This window comes from Peromyscus maniculatus, chromosome 6 (genome assembly GCF_049852395.1).
Source record: "Peromyscus maniculatus bairdii isolate BWxNUB_F1_BW_parent chromosome 6, HU_Pman_BW_mat_3.1, whole genome shotgun sequence".
In the NCBI taxonomy this organism is placed as follows: domain Eukaryota; kingdom Metazoa; phylum Chordata; class Mammalia; order Rodentia; family Cricetidae; genus Peromyscus; species Peromyscus maniculatus.
In genome coordinates this window covers 38,632,095-38,651,049 of record NC_134857.1, presented here as the reverse complement: position 1 = coordinate 38,651,049, position 18,955 = coordinate 38,632,095, and the positions used below count along the sequence as shown (strand labels likewise).

Below are 18,955 nucleotides of genomic sequence, written 5' to 3'. Positions count from 1 at the left end.
GATCTTCAGGCTCCACATGATGGAAGGAGAGAACTGATTCTTACAAGTTGTCCACTGACCTCCATGCTGTGGCATGTGTGCACCACCCATACACAAATAAATTAACTGTGTTTATACTGTCATATTGTTAAAATACTTTGGAATAAACATATTTTTAAATGCATTTGATTTTAACCAAGATGCTTTTTATGGGAGCTCTGGGAGATAGAGTCATAATGTTAACAATGGGTAGGTGTGACTGGTCCCATCCGTGTCTTCTAGTCCTTTGAACTTTAGGGTATTTAGACTGCTTTTAACTTTCATTTCAGATATACTGTTTGATCTGAGTGTAGTAGAAAGTGCTTTAAGTTTTCTACATTTACTTTTGTGTTTTAAGAATATAGACATGTTTTCTAATTATACAAACATACAGCTTTAGAGTACAAAATAAACCCAAAGAAAAACACTCATGGTCCACTGCATGGGAAGAAGCACAGTTGAAAGTGCAGCTCTTTTCCCTGTCAGTAATTGAGACATGAAAATGCTTAAGCTTTCTGCACAGTCAGACTACTTTTTCCATTTATAATCATCCTTCCTGTTATATGTTCTCAATTTTAGTCCAAAAAAATGTGGTGACCTATTCCCATTTATGTGACTGTCTCTGATTTGCTTAGAATAGACAAGAAAAGACTAATTAGAAATATTTTAAATTTTTTCCAGAAATGTCCTACCAGTCTATAGTTTCACCAGCAGTGTGTGGTAGGGATTTTCTCAGAATGTTCACAGTAGTATCAGCTAGTATAGTTACACCAGTCTCTTTGTGGAAGGAAAAATAGCATTAGTATGCTAATATTCTGGTAGTCCTACTTTTTATTTTATGATGAGTCAATAATTGTCACTGACAGTCATGTCTAGTCTGTCTTGTCGGAGTTTATCTTGTGACTTTTGAGTTGATTATGCCCAGTCTCTGTTGAGTAATCTTTGCGTATATCTTTAATAACGTGTAATATAATTAGAGATACATAAACATGTTCAGATACATACGTAACATTGTAGGTGTTATTCATACCATCCATATTTTGTCCAGTAAAAAGCTAAAAGCTGCACATCAACTTCTCAGAAGTATGAATCACAGCTATGTGACTTAGAGCCTGGAAGAGCTTGGAGCCCTTGTTCTGAAAGGCTAAATTGTAGCATTCTCCACTGTGAACAAACCATATTGTCATTCAGCTTAACCTCTGATTCACAACATAACTTTACAAGCATTAAAAGTTACTAAGAGTTATATTAAAAAAAACTGAACTATACCTACATATTTGGTATATTTACATATCTTTTCATTTTACTATATTAAATCAGTCTGCCCCTCACCAGATAGCCTGACCCTTTGAATGCTGACTAAAAAATTTGTCCTTCTTATGATCTCTTTTTGTGAAATACTTAAGTATATACATTATTCTTTGTATCAGTTGAAAATAAATGATAGAAAACATGTTTTCTTATTCCATCTCAAATGTTTCCCTGTGTACTTCCCCAAAGATAAGGGTACTCTGTTAAGTCATAGTGGAGTACCCATGAAAATTAGAGTACTAGTATTAATACAATACTGTTTCTAACCAAAGGCCCCATTCGAATTTTATCAATTACTTTATTGGTAGCACGTCTATAAAACATAATACTTATCTTCTTAAAATGCCAGTTGCAGGACAGTTGCATTTCCTAGTCACTTTTGTGTTCCTTTATGTACACTGGGTCTTTGAGCATTCTCTGGGCTTTCGTGTCCTTGACATTTTTGAAAAGCAAAGACAGATTTTGGAGACCCTTCAGTTTGGATTTGTATATATTTTTTCATGGTGACTTGGGTTTTTCATTTTTGACAGGAATAGCACAGAAATCCTGTTTCTGTCTCAATCTATCCTGTCAGTGGGATACTTGATGATCAGCTGACTTGTGTCTAGTGGTGTTAACTGTGAATGCTTGTCTAGGATCTCGTCTACTTCTGCAGCAAAGCTTCACCTACTTATTTCAAGATAAATCATGATGGGATTTATCTTACTCTGTCAGCTGTCAAGAGGGATCCTTTCTAACATAATAGTTTGCATGCTGCTATCAGAGAGAATGTGTTTTCCTTCTGTATGTATGTGTTTTTCAGTTTTTTATATCAGTATTAATTTTTGAATTTCTCTTTTATTCAGTGTATTATATTAGCAGTCGGTAGCTTTCTCTGTAAGGGCCCTGTACTTTAGTTTTCTGTTGCCATAACATCTGTTCCATACTGTGAATTCTGTTGTTTTATTTTATAAACACATATGAGCATGTTATACTGGAATGAGCATGGCATACTCCAGTGCAACCTGGAAACATGTTGATAAAGATCCTGGCAAAGGACACTGGCTCCTGGGTGGTATCCTTATATATTTTGATGCTTGTATTCTTCCAGATTTGTCCAGTAAGAAGCTTCACAGGTTATGTTGTGCCTTTGTGCAGAGATCCATAGTTTTGTAGTATTTTCTTACTGCATAACACAAAATATTCTTGGTTCTTATTATACCTTTCTTGTTCTAACCATATTTCTCCAAAGAACCCTTGCTTGCTTAATGGATATGAAGTTTTAAAAACTATGGGATGAGTGTTAGTTGTGCCTGCTGTGTTTCTGTTGTCCTAGTGGATAGGTATAGGATATACAACTATATGTGTGCACATAGCTCTATTAATAACATACTCTATTGAAGTCACCTGGCCAAGCCCAGCTTTAAGGCGTTTGGATTTGCAACCTTTTCTCCATAGTGAGAACTGGCTCCCATTGGATTATATGTATATGTTTACTTATTTTCTTGATTTACCTTGTTAAACCAGTGTTCTAACATTTGTACCATTACCTCAGTTTTAACAGTTGTGTAAAGCCAGTGTTTCTAAACCTGTGGGTCTGTTTTGAGGGGGAGTTACATATCAGATATCCTGCGTATCAGATGTTTACATTATGATTCATAACAGCAAAATTAGTTATGACGTAGCAACAAAATAATTTTATAGTTTTGGTCACTACAGCATAAGAAACTGTATTAAAAGGTCTCAGCATTAGGAAGGTTGTGAACCACTGGTGTAAAGTTATGATTCGTTTTGCAATTAATTTTAAATTTATTCAATAAATCTTACTTTTATTTTATATTTTGCTTTTTATTTTACTAAAATTGGATTCATGTCATACATACAACATGAATATAAGTGTGTTTCTCTGCAGCATGCTGTTCCCATTATAAAGAGTGTGACAAGCATATTTATAGCTAACAATTACTGCATGTTTACAATTTAAATTATTGAATCACTGCCTCATTGCTTCGCATGCTTCACACACAGTTTGTCCTAACATGCCCTGTATTTCAGCAATATTATCATTTTCATCCTTACAGTGAAGTAAAAACTAACCTGAAACATTTGTGTATTCTTTGTATGTGTTGTAAATCACAATGAGGCAAGCTTTTTGAAAGTAATGTCAAGTATCGATAAGAAGGGTTAGGTACTTTGCCGTTGATTGATAACAGTGGGCAAAAATACAGCTAACACTTGGAAAATGTGGAACAGGTTTGTTTCTAATAATAGATGAATGCACTGGGTGACAGTTTGCTTGCAGTTGCACTAATCTGCATGAAATGTTTGTGAGTAGATAATCATATGTTATAATGATTACCCAAGGAAATTATGCTTTGAAAATATATAAAGCAGTGACATTAATTCTTATTGCTTTAAGAAACATTTGATGTTTAAACAATTTTTGTGAGTCTAGCTATGCTTAAAAGTGTGTTTTATTATATGTCATACAGTGTACAGATCCTTTCAAATTCTCATTTTTATGGCAATTAGACATTCACAATTGAATCCTTTAAAATTAGAAATGATGGAAATGATAAGTGTATTTTAACTCCCCATGCTTGATTTCATTTACTGATTCAGCATTTGCTGGTGCTCACTACAGTGAGCATTACACATGGGAGAAAAGGATGCAAAAATAATAATTGTGAAGAAGTAGAGTGGGACAGTTTTCTATATGAGGCATGGGATTAAAGGAAGAGTCTCTAAATGGGGAGAACTTTACAGGTCAAAGAAATATTAGGAAATTTGTTTATAAAAAAATAAGAGAAAAATATCCATGATAATATTTGGATTTGCATTTTTCACTGGCAATGATATATTGGAAGTTTAAAGCATCTCCTTTTTCCTAAACCTAACATTCAGGAAATAATATGAAATTGCCAAAAACCTGAAAATTAATTTTATTCTTAGAGTCTTAAAATTATAAAACATGAGCATCAACCATTATGATTTTTGAAACATTTAATATATAATTCTACAGAATTTAAATATAATTGCATTAAGCTTATTTAATAGCATGGCTTATTTTCTTTGCAGATGGTCCCCGACCATCACAGAAGGAGATCATATCACTTCGGGCTTTTATGCTGCTTTTTCTGAAACAACTCATATTAAAGGTAAAATAATTTTATTTTACAATTACAATGATTTGGTGAAAAGGAACTACTATTGTCAAAGTATAAATATCATTGTCATTAAATTATTAATGCCTTTTCATGTTGTTCTACAAACTCTGTAATAGTACCTTTTTTTTACACCTAAATTTGGTCAAATATATATTAAAATGGCCATGTTAAGAGGTATGGATGTGCTAAGGAGATGTGCCAGTTGAGATAAGGAACATGTGAAAAAGAATTGAGCAGAAAACCTTATTCTAGAAAATGGCATGTATTCCATTTTAGCTAAGATTGCAGAGTGTTTTGTCATGGAGGATTTTCAAGAGTAATGTACTTTAAAGGAAGTACACAGGGCAAGTTGTATGACAGTATACAAGGTGATCCCCCAAACCCTTGAGTTTCCATTGCTTATGGAAGCAATAGATAATAAGAGCACCGTAACCTAAAATCATCACAGTCTTATTTAGTTTTTGCTGGCCTTGAACTTATAGAGATCCACCTGCCTCTGCTTCCTCAGATTTGATTCTGAACATGCTAGCATTCCTGACCCTAAGTTTTAATAGTTTCAATCATATTAAAACTTGAAACACAGTAATAATTTTCTAAATAGTTACTTTTAAATGAAATAAAATAGTATTTAAATTATGAAACATGGGGGGATTTTAATGAACATTACTTTTAAGTTTCTGTATGTTTTTATGTCATTGATTTTGATGCCTTTCTTTAAAGTCTTAACTTCAGATTTTAATTAACTAACAAAATATTTTTAATTAGGATCGGGGCGTGAAAGAAGATGAACTTCAGAGTATATTAAATTATTTACTTACAATGCATGAGGTAGAGCATATTTTGTATCTTTCATTTTAATTATTTTATTCAAATATTTTCAATAAAATTTAAATAAATACTGATATTTCTTATTATGCAGGATGAAAATATTCATGATGTATTACAGTTATTAGTGGCTTTAATGTCAGAACACCCAGCCTCAATGATACCAGCATTTGATCAAAGAAATGGAATAAGGTATGATCATAATAGCAGTAGTATTAATTGTGCACCCTAGATTATTCCATGAATGTAAGAAGAGAGAAAAGGAAAAAGCTGTCAGTTCTCATGTTCTCAGGGAGCTAATGAACTGTACAGAAATGGTCTGTACAAGTATGAACTGAGTAATTGTGATTGCTACAGTGCAGGCCTTGCATAGTGGGAAAAGCAGATTTATATATTTATTTTTGCAAGAGCACAGTAAAGAACACGGTGCATTTCAGAAAAAGAAGATGCAAGAGAATTATGGAGAGAGAGACAGACACACAGACCAACCAGAATCAGTGATCTATCATATTATGTATTTTTAAAGCTTTATAGTCAGCAACATGAATGAGAATAGAAAGACTAATGTCGTAAGAGCATTAGAAATTATATTACTCATTACTATTAGAGATGATGTCCTAGGCAGGGGTGGTGGATTAGTAGTGGGAATTACAGGTTTGAAAAATATTGTAGAACCAAAGACTAAAGCTAAAATAATTTGAAAAATGACTCTAGTTGTGGAATTATGAATTATTAATAAGAGAAGCACAGTTTTTTTTATTAGAATTCTCATGAACTTAAACCTACAATGTATCTTCTACAGATTTCCTTTTAAATTTTTTTGCAGTCTCAGCAAAAAAAAAATGCAAAAAAAATGAATTTCATTTAATTCTTGTTATTTTATTTTACTTGTGGTGCTGGGCCTCAAACCTACAGCATTACACATGGGAGACAAAGCTTGCCACTGAGCTGCATCTCCAGACCCAGTTTTGCTGTTAGTTTAGTTGGACGTAAGAAGCTCTGGTGATAATGCACCACTGAACGGTGCAGCTAGTAATATGACATATATATCTGTAGGGTCTGAAACAATTGTTTCTGTTGAATACAGTGAACCTAAAGAGGTGTGTTAGGATTATTAGTATTTATATCCTGTCAGCATTTACCAATGGATTTGTATGTGATTTTTCTCCTGCTATATTATCCCTGTTTTGTGACCCTTTCCTTTTCTAATGTTAATAATCTCTAAATTTTCATAAGAGAGAAATGACAAGGTAGGTGTCTGCCTGTGATTCACTTAGTAATCACGGAAGTATAAAGTCAACATATTCAGGTGTTAAAATCCTAAGAAAAGTAGTGATATGGTCTAAGTACATGTCCAGGAATTGAGGAGTTTTGTTTATTTGTTTGTTTGTTTGTTTTTTGTCCAATGTACTGGAAAGCAGTACTTATAATGTATATGTAAAGTACTGTTTCCTTTGTAATACTAGCTGGGTGCTTAAAAGATCATTTGTTTTTTAGGGTCATCTACAAATTATTGGCTTCTAAAAGTGAAAGTATCTGGGTACAAGCACTGAAAGTTCTGGGATATTTTTTGAAGCATTTAGGTCACAAGTAAGTTGATGTTTTCATAATGAATTTCAGAAATAAGTACTGAAAATTTTCATGAGTTTTGTATTTTATTTTCAACATATGAAATTTTATTTATTTAATTTTAATAGACAGTATCCTATGGAAAATAGAAAAATAATAAATGTGTCATTATAAACTAATGTTTTATTAATAGTAGATTATGTACAAGATCACAACTTATGTAGGATACTTAATTTCTACATTCTAGTATAGATAAATTATGAATTTTAAGAATACAATAAAATAGACTTGTTAAAATGAAAAGTGCACATCTATATGACTTTAATGAAAACTTCTGTGACCAGGAATGATGTATACATTGAGTTCTCCAGGAGATATATTCTCAGGCCTGCACTCTGACATGGTAGTTTATTTAAATTATTTCTATTCTTTTCTAACAATGAGCCCTATTGATACTTTGTGATTGTACATCCTACAATAACACATTTCCCCAAATTCTCTTTCTTAAGCTGCCTCTGTTGACCATCTTCTTCAGAACAGAAAGAAATATACTTTTTAGAGACTGTATTCTATGTATTCTATGCAAATGGAAATGGTTGGTACTGTCTTAAGCATGGCTACCTGATCTTTTTCTCAAATCTCAGCATTGCCAATTTTGTCTTGTGCCTAAGTTTAAATTAAAAAAAAAAAAATGACCATGGTCATATGTTACTCTAAAACACAACTGTAGACTAGAAGCAAAAAGGATGCTGCCCAAAAATTTATGAACACACAGAGAATTGTTTCTATGAATAAGTCTTTGGAAAATTGGTGCAGAGGTCAGCCAATTTAGAATGAGTGGAAAATACTAATTACTGCTGGAAAACACTGGATAAATTTAATAGAAAGAAATAAGAGGAAAACAAGTATTTAACTTAGTAGAAAGACTAGAATTGTCCTTTTTTATGACCTAAATATGCAGAAATGCCATAACTAGAGTGACTTGGGGAAGACTGAGGGAAACAGGTAGATGGAGTAAGTCAGGAAGTCAAAGGTCTAAGCTTTTAAGGGTGAGAGAGAATTCAAGTGACAGCAAACAGTCGACTGCTGTGATTGGTAATTGTGAAATGCTGTCTAAAACTGGAGCATTATTTTCCATGTTAAACTAGAAAGGTAAGTATTTTTCAAAATTATAAAGCTTTCAAAAATTGAGTATCTGTGTGGTTAAAACCAAGAAGAATATGTACAGTGGTTCTCTTAAAAGTGAAATGTAGGGCGCTGGAGAGATGGCTCAGTGGTTGAGAGCATGTACTTCTCCTGAGGCTTGAGTTCCATTCCCAGCATACCTCTCAGGTGGATCACAACCACCTGTAACTCCAGCTTCAAGGAATCTGATGCCACTGGCCTCCTTAAACACCTGCACCCATGTGCCCATCCCCCTGAGACACATAAATATACACATAATTTAAAAGTAAATAAATAAATATTAAACAAAAATTGAAATGTATTTTAAAATGTGGCATATATAACAGTAGACATCACTTATAAAAGTAAATGTAAGACATTTTAAAATCACCATTTTAAGAAAAAAGTCATAGTTAATTGCAAAAGTAAAACTTGGTCTGTTTGTATGTACAAAACTCAAGTAACTGAGACAGATAAAGATCAAAAGAATGGACAGGGAAGGCCGCATAAATGCAAAGCAAAACATGGTAAGAATCATAATCTTTATATGTGACCTCCTTATTAGTTTGCAAGCCAAGAAGCAATAACTGTGGAAAGATGAAGTATATTTTATAATGTTGAATGTTAGAGCGTTAATAAAATAGAATTTACAACCACTTGTAATTTATAGCTCTGAGATAGACTGACTACACCTGTCTCTGTCTGAAAAAGTCAAAATGAAAAGTATCTATATAAGAAGAGCATGATATATTTCACAAGCCCATGAAAACTTTGTGAAAATTTCTAGTATTGTAGTAGACATCAGTGGAAAGTTCTAAAATGTTGAAACAAACTGACATATTCTTACAGATGTGAAATAAGTTAAAGTGGGAACAAAAACGCAAGTCAGATAGTTCTATCTAAATATTTAAAGGGTGGGGCTCAGCGATGGCTCAGCAGGTAAGGACACTGGCTGCTCTCCTGAGGACTCAGGTTTCATTCTGTCATCCACAGTGGCTCACAGCCATATGTAACTGTGGTTCCTGAAGTTCCAGTGCTCTCTTATGGCCTCCATGAACACTGCATGTATATGATTCTCAAACATACATCAAGGTAAAACACTTACACACGTAAAATAAATACTTACAGGATTATGCATAGCTGTCAATTTACAAAAAGGAAATACAGGACAAGCATGATGATATAAAAACTTTAGAACAAAACAAACTCACAAATGAATTGAATAAATACAGAAAGAGGGAAATAGTAATTTATGATTCAGAAAATAGCAAAGATTATGAAGGCCAATTTTTAATAAAAATGATAAATTATAGTTTAAGTCCCAAGAAAAATGTGAGTATATAAGCCATATTTATTAGAGATATGAAAAGAATTTCCTTCATTAACTAATACTCTCTAAAATCACCATGTCACCACTTATCCTTGGCATCCTGCAGAACACTCCTAAACCTAGCAGAATGATTTACAGTGCCATGCATCATGATCCAGGGTGTGTCATATATTGGACTTTAATACATAAAACAAACTACAGAGACATTAAGGAAGTCTTCGATAAAATAAACAACATCTCAGAAAAAAAACAGAATTAAATAAGATTAAATGAATCAGCAACAGAAACGGAGGTTACTTTAAGAGTGAACCTTATAAATATCCTCTGGTCAAAAAGTAGTCACAAAATTTGAATATAATTGAACCAAGTGAAAATAAACCCAGAACATAAGACAATTATTGAATTCTTAGGATTTCTATCAGGGAAAGTCTCCAGCCATATTCTAAATTTTCTTATTTATTTAAGAAACAAGAAAACACCTTAGCCTTTAGCCTGGTATTTCTTTACATAAACGTCTACTTCAGAGAAGGGAAAACATGTTTGCGTTTGTCAGCACTCTTGAGTATTCCTAGTACCATTATTTATGGTTAAGTAATGGAAGGAATCCAAAGTGTATCAGCTCTGTGAGTTCTCACAATTGAAATTTCTTAACAAAGTTCACAAACTACAACGTGCTATGATACAATGGGCCCCCTAACCATGATACACAGAAAAAACACAATCAAAAAGCTATACGTTTTAGGGTCCTCCTTTGGGGAATGTCTACAGCACAGATTTGTTGCTGCTTTGGACTGGCAGTGGGAATGAGGACTGAGTGTAAATGGGCCCAAGGAAACTTTCAGGATGATGAAAATGCTTTATAACTGGATTGTGGAGATAGTCATAAAACACTGTAAGTTGTTTAGAACACTCATTTTGCTTGCAAAATGTTTGAATTTTATAGTGTGTGTATTATGATAGTAGAGTTATTAACAAGAGATTTGAAAAGAAAGTTTTAAAAACCTTAGAAATTATTGTTTAGTATCACTTTTTATTTGGGGAAAACCTTCAAAATATACAAATGTGCAAAAAAGAAAAGACCACACAGCCAAGTTAATAAATTTGTGGTGGTTGGCAGTATATAAAAAAGGTAACATATAAAAAAGAGAAGATTAGCCGGGCGGTGGTGGCGCACGCCTTTAATCCCAGCACTCGGGAGGCAGAGCCAGGCGGATCTCTGTGAGTTCGAGGCCAGCCTGGGCTACCAAGTGAGTTCCAGGAAAGGCACAAAGCTACACAGAGAAACCCTGTCTCGAAGGAAAAAAAAGAAGAAAAAAAAAAAAAGAGAGAAGATTAAAAATGAAGGCCAATATATTGTACATATAATAAGAAAGAAAACAATTGAGAAGATGGAAAAAAAAAAGTCATTGCAGAGGACACCAGAAAAAAAAAAGTTCATTTAATACTTATCGAGATGACAGACTTGAAAACTTTTGTCTTTAGTAGGTGTTGGCAAGAATGTGTATTACTGGTAATTTTGCAGTTACTGGGGAAATTAGATATTGATATACGGATTTTGAAGAATAATTTAACATTTTTTTCCTTTGGTTTTTGAACATAAGATTTCTTTGTGTAGCCCTGACTGTCCTTGAATTTGCTCTGTAAACCAGGCTGGCTTCAAGAGATCAGCTTGTTTCTGCCTCCTGAATGCTGGGATTAAAGACATGTACCACCACTGCCTGGCGTTTTAACAATTTTTTAAAAAGATGGATAAACTTATGATGTATGACTCAAGTAATTCTCTTCTTAATATAGGGGATTATTTCTTAGCTGTACAGATGTCCATGCAGTATTGCTACTGATAACGAGTTATTAGAGGCAACATGAAAGAACATAAGCAGGAGAAATTGACTTAATATATAATTCATATACTGGCAAAAAATTCAATCATGTAATTTATTTAGGAGTGAAATTTAATGACTTAAAATTACCTTTGAAATCTTAATATAATCAATAAAGTTATGAAGGAGAGTAGTATGTATAACCATTTATTTAAAAGCTGATAAATTGAGAAACAGAAGTATAACTTTATGAATTTATACCCCTCTAATAAAAGAATAAAGACATACATGGAAATCTGATGTAAGTTATCAGTTACTTACATGAGGAGAAAAAATCAGAGACAGGCACACTGTTTTGTGACTGCCCTGCTGTTACACAATTCCTTCTTTTTCTAAGAAGAGTCTTCGACTGGAGAGGTGGCTTAGTTAGTAAGGTGCCTGTCTCACAAGCGTGACAACTCGAGATTGGATCCCTAGCACCTATTAAAAACCGGGCATACTGGTACATGTGTGTACCTCAGTGATGGAGGAGGGGACACAGAGATAGACACAGTCTTCTGAAGGTTCTACAATATTCCCAAACAGTGACCAAGTCTTTCCATACAAGAACCGACAGGGGATATTGCACATTCATACCAAGAAAGGAGGGGAGCATTGAGATCATTGGAAGTAAACAGAGCAGTGGTTAATCTGTGGGCAACTGTAGAATTAAGCAATGATGAAATGGAGGATTATTTTCTCTTTGACTCCAATATCAAGGGTACATGTTCACTTTTACCATCATTTAAATTGTTTCGATGTTAAGATTTGCTACAGAATATATTAGAGACTTGGAATGATGTATTCTGTGGATTAGGGTTAAATTATAAAAACCTAGATAATTACTAGAATCTGGATAATAATAACTGCCAATCATCATATGTGGTTATGTTATTTGAATATGTCTCATATTTTAATAGTATAGAGGTTTTCCTTAAGAACTATTTAAATAAAGTTATAGGCTATTAGCAGATAACTAGCTGTGTTATGAACTGTTGCTGCTTTTTATAGAGGAAGGTTGATAAAATAATTATATGATTCTGCATTTGTTTGTAAGTGTTTACCTCCATTCTTTTCAGGCGAAAAGTTGAAATTATGCATACCCACAGTCTCTTCACTCTTCTTGGAGAAAGACTGATGCTGCATACAAACACTGTAACTGTCACCACATACAACACACTTTATGAGGTAAAGTAAAAAAAAAAAAAGAAAGAAAAAGCTGTGACAAGAGTTCTTGGTGTGTATGTATGCTAGAAACCTTTTTGTGTGTGATAGAGAGAACATCCCAATCACTAAGATGAGGCTTAATATTGTGCTAGTTAGTTTTTGTCTACTAGACATATCTGGGAAAAGGGATCTGATTTGAGAAAATGCATAAGATTGGCCTGTGGGAAGACACTTGTTAGTGATTGATGTGGAAGGGTTTAGCCCACCATGGGCAGTGCCACCTCTCAGCAGATAGTCCTAGGTTGTATTAAAAAAAATAGCAGGCTAAGCATACCATGTGTAGCAAGCCAGTAAACAATGTTTTTCCATGGCCTCTGCTTCAGTTCTTGCCTTGAGTCCCTGCCCTGACTTTCTTCAGAGATGGAGTGTGACCTGAGAGTTGTAAGCTGAAACAAACCCTTTTTTTCCCCAAGTTGCTTTTGGTCATGATTTTTTGTCACAACAATAGAAACCCTAACTAAGACAAATTCATAGCTTATATTTTCTTTCTTTTACAAACACTTCCACATGTCCTGTGTTGTTTAGGACTTTTCTTTGAGTATAGGTTTGCTGATTTGCTTCATAGTCTTCCCACACAGATAGTATTCACATATATTGTGAATATTAGTTCTACTTCCATATCCAGTACTCTTCTCCATTTCTAATATGCAGTAACTACCCACCTTTAGATAGAGTTGACACTGAGATGAAGTGTAGGTAAGAATTATTTGTAAAAGTGATGTCCTGAATTGTGTTAGAATCTCACCATTTCCATATAGAATCCCCCTCTCAACCCTTCTTACAAAGTGTCTTAGTCACTGTTATAGTGCTGTGAAGAGACACCATAGCCAAGGCAACTCTTATAAAAGGAAGTATTTGATTGAGTTGGCTCCCTTAAAGTTTCAGAGGTTCAGACTATTATCATGGCAGGTAGCATGGTGGCATACAGGCAGACATGGTGCTGGCTACATCTTGATCAGACAGAAATGGGGAATAGACTGTCAGACTGGGAAGTATCTTGAACGTAGGAGAATTCAAAGCCCACCCCCACAGTGACACACTTCCTCCAACAAGACCAAATCTACTCCAACAAAGCCACACTTCCTTAAAAGTGCCACTCCCTTTGGGGGTCGTTTTCTTTCAAACCACCACATTCCATTCCCTGCCCCTCAAAAGTTTGTAGCCATATCATAATGCAAAAATGTACTCAGTCCAACTTCAACAGTACCCATAGTCTGTAACAGTCTCAAAGTTGTTTCAAAGTACAAAGTCTCTTCTGAGACTCATGGCAATCTCTTGACTGTAATCCCCTGTGAAATTAAAATCAAAAAGCAAATCACATATTTGTAGCAGGCTTTTTCTTTTGGACCACCAACCAGTTCCTAAATCATAACAGAGAGACTTACTAGTTTTGACTGCTGGGCCTTAGCTTAGCTCTTATTTTAATCTGTTTCACTTTATCTACATTTTGCCTCAAGACTTTTTACCTTTCTTTCAATATATCTGTGTCTAGCTGGCCGATGGCTACCTGGCTGACGCACCCAGGATGTCTGCCTTTCTTTCTCCCTCATTCTCTCCTGTCGTTCTTTTCTCTCCGGATTCCTCTTCCTATTTATTTTCTCTGCTCTCCAGATCTGCCTATCCTTTCTCTTCCTAACTATTGCCCTTCAGCTTTTTTGTTTTTTCAAGACAGGGTTTCTCTGTTTAGCTTTTGGTGCCTGTCCTGGAACTCACATTGTAGACCAAGCTGTCTATGAACTCAGAGATTCACCTGCCTCTGCCTCCCAAATGCTGGGATTAAAGGCATGCACCACCACCACCCAGCCCCATTCAGCTTTTTCTTAGACCAGTCAGGTGCCTTAGGCAGGCAATGTGAAATAGCAACACATCTTTTCATAATTAAACAAGTGCAGCATAAACAAATGTAACACACCTTTACACTGTCAAAGTAATATTCTGCAGCATAAACAAATGTAATATCTTTGCCTAGTTAAAGTTATATTCCACAAGACAGACTTCCAACATATAATGGCACAGAATATACATTATCATTCCAAAACATAGGGAAGGGAGCATAATGAGGAAATATTGAACCAAAGGAAGACTGAAAACAAGCTGGGCAAACTCCAAACTCTGCATCTCCATGTGTGATGTCAAAATGCTCTTTAGATCTCTATCTGTATTCAGCTTTGTTGACGGCAACACACTTCTTTCTGTTGGACTGGTTCTGTTCCTTGTTATCAGCTTTCCTTGGCAGGTATCATACAGCTCTGGCATCTCTACATCTTGGGGTCTTCAAGGCAATCCACTGACTGGTGGTCTTTTGAAGCCTCAGTGCCCACCTCTAGTGACATATCTCCTCTAACAAGGCCACACATACTCTATTAAGGCCACACCTCTTAATCTTTCCAAACAGTTCACCAGCTGAGGGAGTAAACATGAAAATATATTAGCCACAGAAGCCATTCTCATTCAAACCACCACACAAAGTAACCTGCACTTATGCTGCCTTACAAACACCAGTAAAATGTCAGGTCTGTTCCTGTATATTCACTTGAATTCTACTTTCTTCATTTTGTCTTTAGTGAGTTTCCCTTGCTTCTGTAGTGTTTTAGCAAGCATATACAAGTGAAGGATATTTTTTATCTTCTTAAGGGTTGGAAATAATAAAAAACAGACTAATATGCTATATGGAAATCTTATATGAGATGCAAATTTCATGGTCCATGTATAGTTTTATTGGCTTGATGCTGATTGGTTTTGACATTCCCTGCAGCAGTTTTTGTCATCCCCTCCTTACTTTGTACTACAGCCTGATTCTTTAGGAATTATGGTAGTGCAGTAACTCAACAGTGATTCACATGACACTTGCCTGTTGCTGGAGATTTCTCCAGTCCTGCCGGGGCCTGCAGCCACTCAGACCCAAGTAAACACACAGAGACTTATATTACTTATAAACTGTATGGCCATGGCAAGCTTCTTGCTATCTAGTTGTTATATCTTAAATTAACCCATTTCTGTTAATCTATAAGTTGCCACGTGGCTTGTGGCTTACTGGTACTTGACATCTTTCTTCTCATGTCGGCAGTGGCAGCTGGCAGCGTCTCCTGACCTCAGCCTTCCTGTTCCCAGAATTCTCTTTTCTAATTGTCCTGCCTATACTTCCTGCCTGGCTACTGGCCAATCAGCATTTTATTTATCAACCAATCAGAGCAACACATTTACAGCATACAGAACATATCCACAGCACTTGACTTACCAAATCTTACTTTAAGTTTATTTTTTAAAAAATAATAATGTGCACCTGTCATTTCTGATTAGAAGGACATTATTTCTTAACTCACAATTTTAAGAGACAGTGAATTGTGGATTCTTTGTTATGGGCATAGACAGCAAGGCCTTGTGTCTCTTACATGGGAGCTATAGTTATGTCAAAATATTCATCAACATTATTAAACTCAGAAAAGCAGCTTTTGGAACATATAAAATATATATCATTATATATATTTTTGTAGATTTCAAAATAATATAGGGCAAATTCCAACTCCCTTTTTCATGTAAACTGTGGACCATATTTGGTTCCCTTCCATGTTTTGCACAGTTCTCAAGTGAGATAGTTTAATTGTGTTCGGTATCCATAAATAAAGTCTGGGAATCTAAACATGTGCAAGTATAGTCATGAATGACTGCAACGTTGTAACCCTGTCAAGTATGTGTCATAGGACTATCACCCATATCATCCTAACTAGTGTTTGCTGACCTTGACACTTCTGCAACAGAGAAATGTAGCTCCTCTCTGCTGTCTTTATTAAACAGTGTGTTTTACTTATGATATATGAAGAGAGCTAACATGCATTCATTATAAACATACAAAATAAAATGTGCCTCCATTACTACTCAAAATAAGTATAAAGATTCTCAATCACACTTCTAACTCTTACAGCATATCATCTTATACATAGCCTTTAGCCCTTTTCAATATTTAATAATATCTTAACTAATGTATCTTTTTATTACAGTATTATTGACTTATAGGAAGTAAGAGTAGTTGTTTCAGATAATGAGACAGTAAATATATTTAGGCTTTGTTGGTTATATGATTCTCAGAAGGAGCCATGGTGATATGACTCAAATGGGCTATATTCCAATAAGACTGCGTTACAGGAAAGTTTGGCTGCATATGGTCCCAGGCCTTGGTCTGCTGACCCTTCATCTACAGCATTATGTTTTGCTATTTTATGCCATCTTTTCTCACCTGCTTCCATGTACAGACAAAGGAGTGGGTAACAATGAAACATCTTGGTCTCTGTTTTACCGCTTCTGAATTTATCATGCTCACTGTTGTTAGTCATTCCTCAGATTGCTTGATTTGTAGACTCTATCAGCTACCAGTGCTATTTTTGAATTATTCAACTTTCCCTTTTTAAGAAGTACATGCAGAACTGAATAAATAACCATAGAGTGGATTGTACTGTGCAGTGTGTTGAGGTGGTTTCCTTCCATTCTCCTTTGTGTTTTGAGACAGTGACTGATACTGTATATCTTCATAATAGTAACTCCTTTTTTTTTTTGGTACTTCTTAGGACATTACTTTTTGTGAATGCTATGTGTCTATTACCTCAAGTCTTAAAATCAGCATATGGTTATTGATATTTTTATCAATTCTTAAAGACATACTGAGACTCAAGATTACATAATTTTTCCCAATAACATATGCTCATGAAATAGGTAGGTTACATGTACCTAAGAGGCAAAAATAGCAAAATTGCCTTCAATAAGTTACATGAAAATTTTCTTTTGAACCAAAGCCTTGCTACAGTGTCAAATATGGGCTGTGAATGCTGATGTCTAGTATTGATTTACTTTGTCTGTGTCTTCATTTTCTAACCAGTTAGTTTGCTTTGGTTTATGATGCTTATTTGGGTTTTTCAGCATTTACTTATGTGAATTTCTGACCCTCTGCTTGTTTTGTTATTATTGACAATCGAATAGGAAGTCAATGAATCCTTATATGGAAGTAACAGTGCAGTGTAGCATAACATTTTAAATTTGAAAGTTAATTGTATGCTCCTAGCCTTAAAACTATAACATACCATGTTCATATGTACACTCGAATTTCTGTTGGACTTCCTGAGACTGGCTCAATGCTGAATACAGCAACATCTTACCAAACACCAGTACATGTTTTGCTGCTGAGATCCAGGTTTGGGTCTCTGTTTCATTAAGCAAAGCCAAGCTGTTTCTGACTCTATTAGAGTGGAAAAAATGCAATAGGTGTGAATCCTCTGACAGTGTATGATTCAGAGACTCTAAAATGGGAATAAAAAAAAACTGGGTTCTTGTATCAGTTGGTCACTATGTATGTCTTTAAATGATAATCATGATGGATAGAAATAAGTTTTGAAGGATTTTGAGTTATTAATGAACTCATTTCAAAAGGTAGAATTAATGTAAATATACTAAAAGGAAGACAGTGTCTGATTGTTCAGCCCTGCTGATTCTACTCAGCAGTATAAGTTTCTTCACTTAGGCTTTAGTCAGTGTTACCAACAGGACATGTTGAATTATGAAATTGTGTTTGAATGAATTGCTATTTCTGGGTCATCACAGTTTGAAGATTGTATCATTGGGGCTGCTGTCATTTATTGCAAAATAACTAAATTCAGCCAGATGGTGGTGGTGGCGCACGCCTTTAATCCCAGCACTCAGGAAGCAGAGGCAGATGGATCTCTGTGAGTTTTAGGCCAGTCTGGTCTACCAGCTGAGTTCTAGGACACCCAGAGCTGATTACAGAAAAACCATGTCTTAAAAAACCAAAACACAAAACCAAAACACAAACAACAACAAAAAAACCCAAACGTACAAACCAACCAAACAAACAAAAAACTAAACTTATGATAGAATTAACAGACAATAATCAAATATATGTTATTTAAGTCAGTGTCCTATTATGATAAAAAGTATTTCATTTAAAACTCGTATTTCAGATAATATGTACATAAAATAGTGTCTATTAAACTAAAATCAGACTTTTTCAACAAGTATTTTTTCATTAATTTAGTTCTTTGAATTTTTATACATGAATGTATATAATTCATTCTGGTTACTCTCTTCCACATTTTCTTCTCTCATTCTCCCTTGTCAGTGCCTACTTTTCCTTACCTGACCTTTTCCAAGATCATTACTTTTGGTTTTATTTTGTGACCCATTTAGCTTAATGAGGGCCATCTGTGTGACCTCCCAATTAGAATTTTCCATTGGAGCCTGATGGGGTCACAGTGCTGGGTACATAGCTAAAGGCAGTGATCTCCCATTCTCTGAATCTATCAATAGGTGTCTTAGTTACTTTTCTGTTTCTGTGATAGGACACTATGACAAAGACAACTTATAGAAGAAAGAGTCTATTGGGGGCTTATAGTTTCAGAGGGTGAGTCCATAGCCATCATTGTGGGGAACATGGCATCAGGTAGGCAGTTATGCATAGTCCTAGAGCAGTAGCTAAGAGCTTATATACTTATCCCCCAGTA

General features: G+C 34.8%; 1 protein-coding gene across 8 annotated transcripts in view; it reads left to right on the top strand.

Moving 5' to 3' along the window:
* Positions 1-18,955, top strand: part of Nbea (neurobeachin) — a 545,747-nt gene that overhangs the window by 131,741 nt on the left and 395,051 nt on the right. For all 8 annotated transcript variants that reach the window (XM_076574103.1, XM_076574106.1, XM_076574104.1 and 5 more), the window contains 5 exons: positions 4,387-4,466; positions 5,241-5,303; positions 5,395-5,492; positions 6,798-6,890; positions 12,302-12,410. In XM_076574103.1, coding sequence (XP_076430218.1) covers positions 4,387-4,466; positions 5,241-5,303; positions 5,395-5,492; positions 6,798-6,890; positions 12,302-12,410 — 443 coding nt within the window. The remainder of the gene's footprint in view (positions 1-4,386; positions 4,467-5,240; positions 5,304-5,394; positions 5,493-6,797; positions 6,891-12,301; positions 12,411-18,955) is intronic.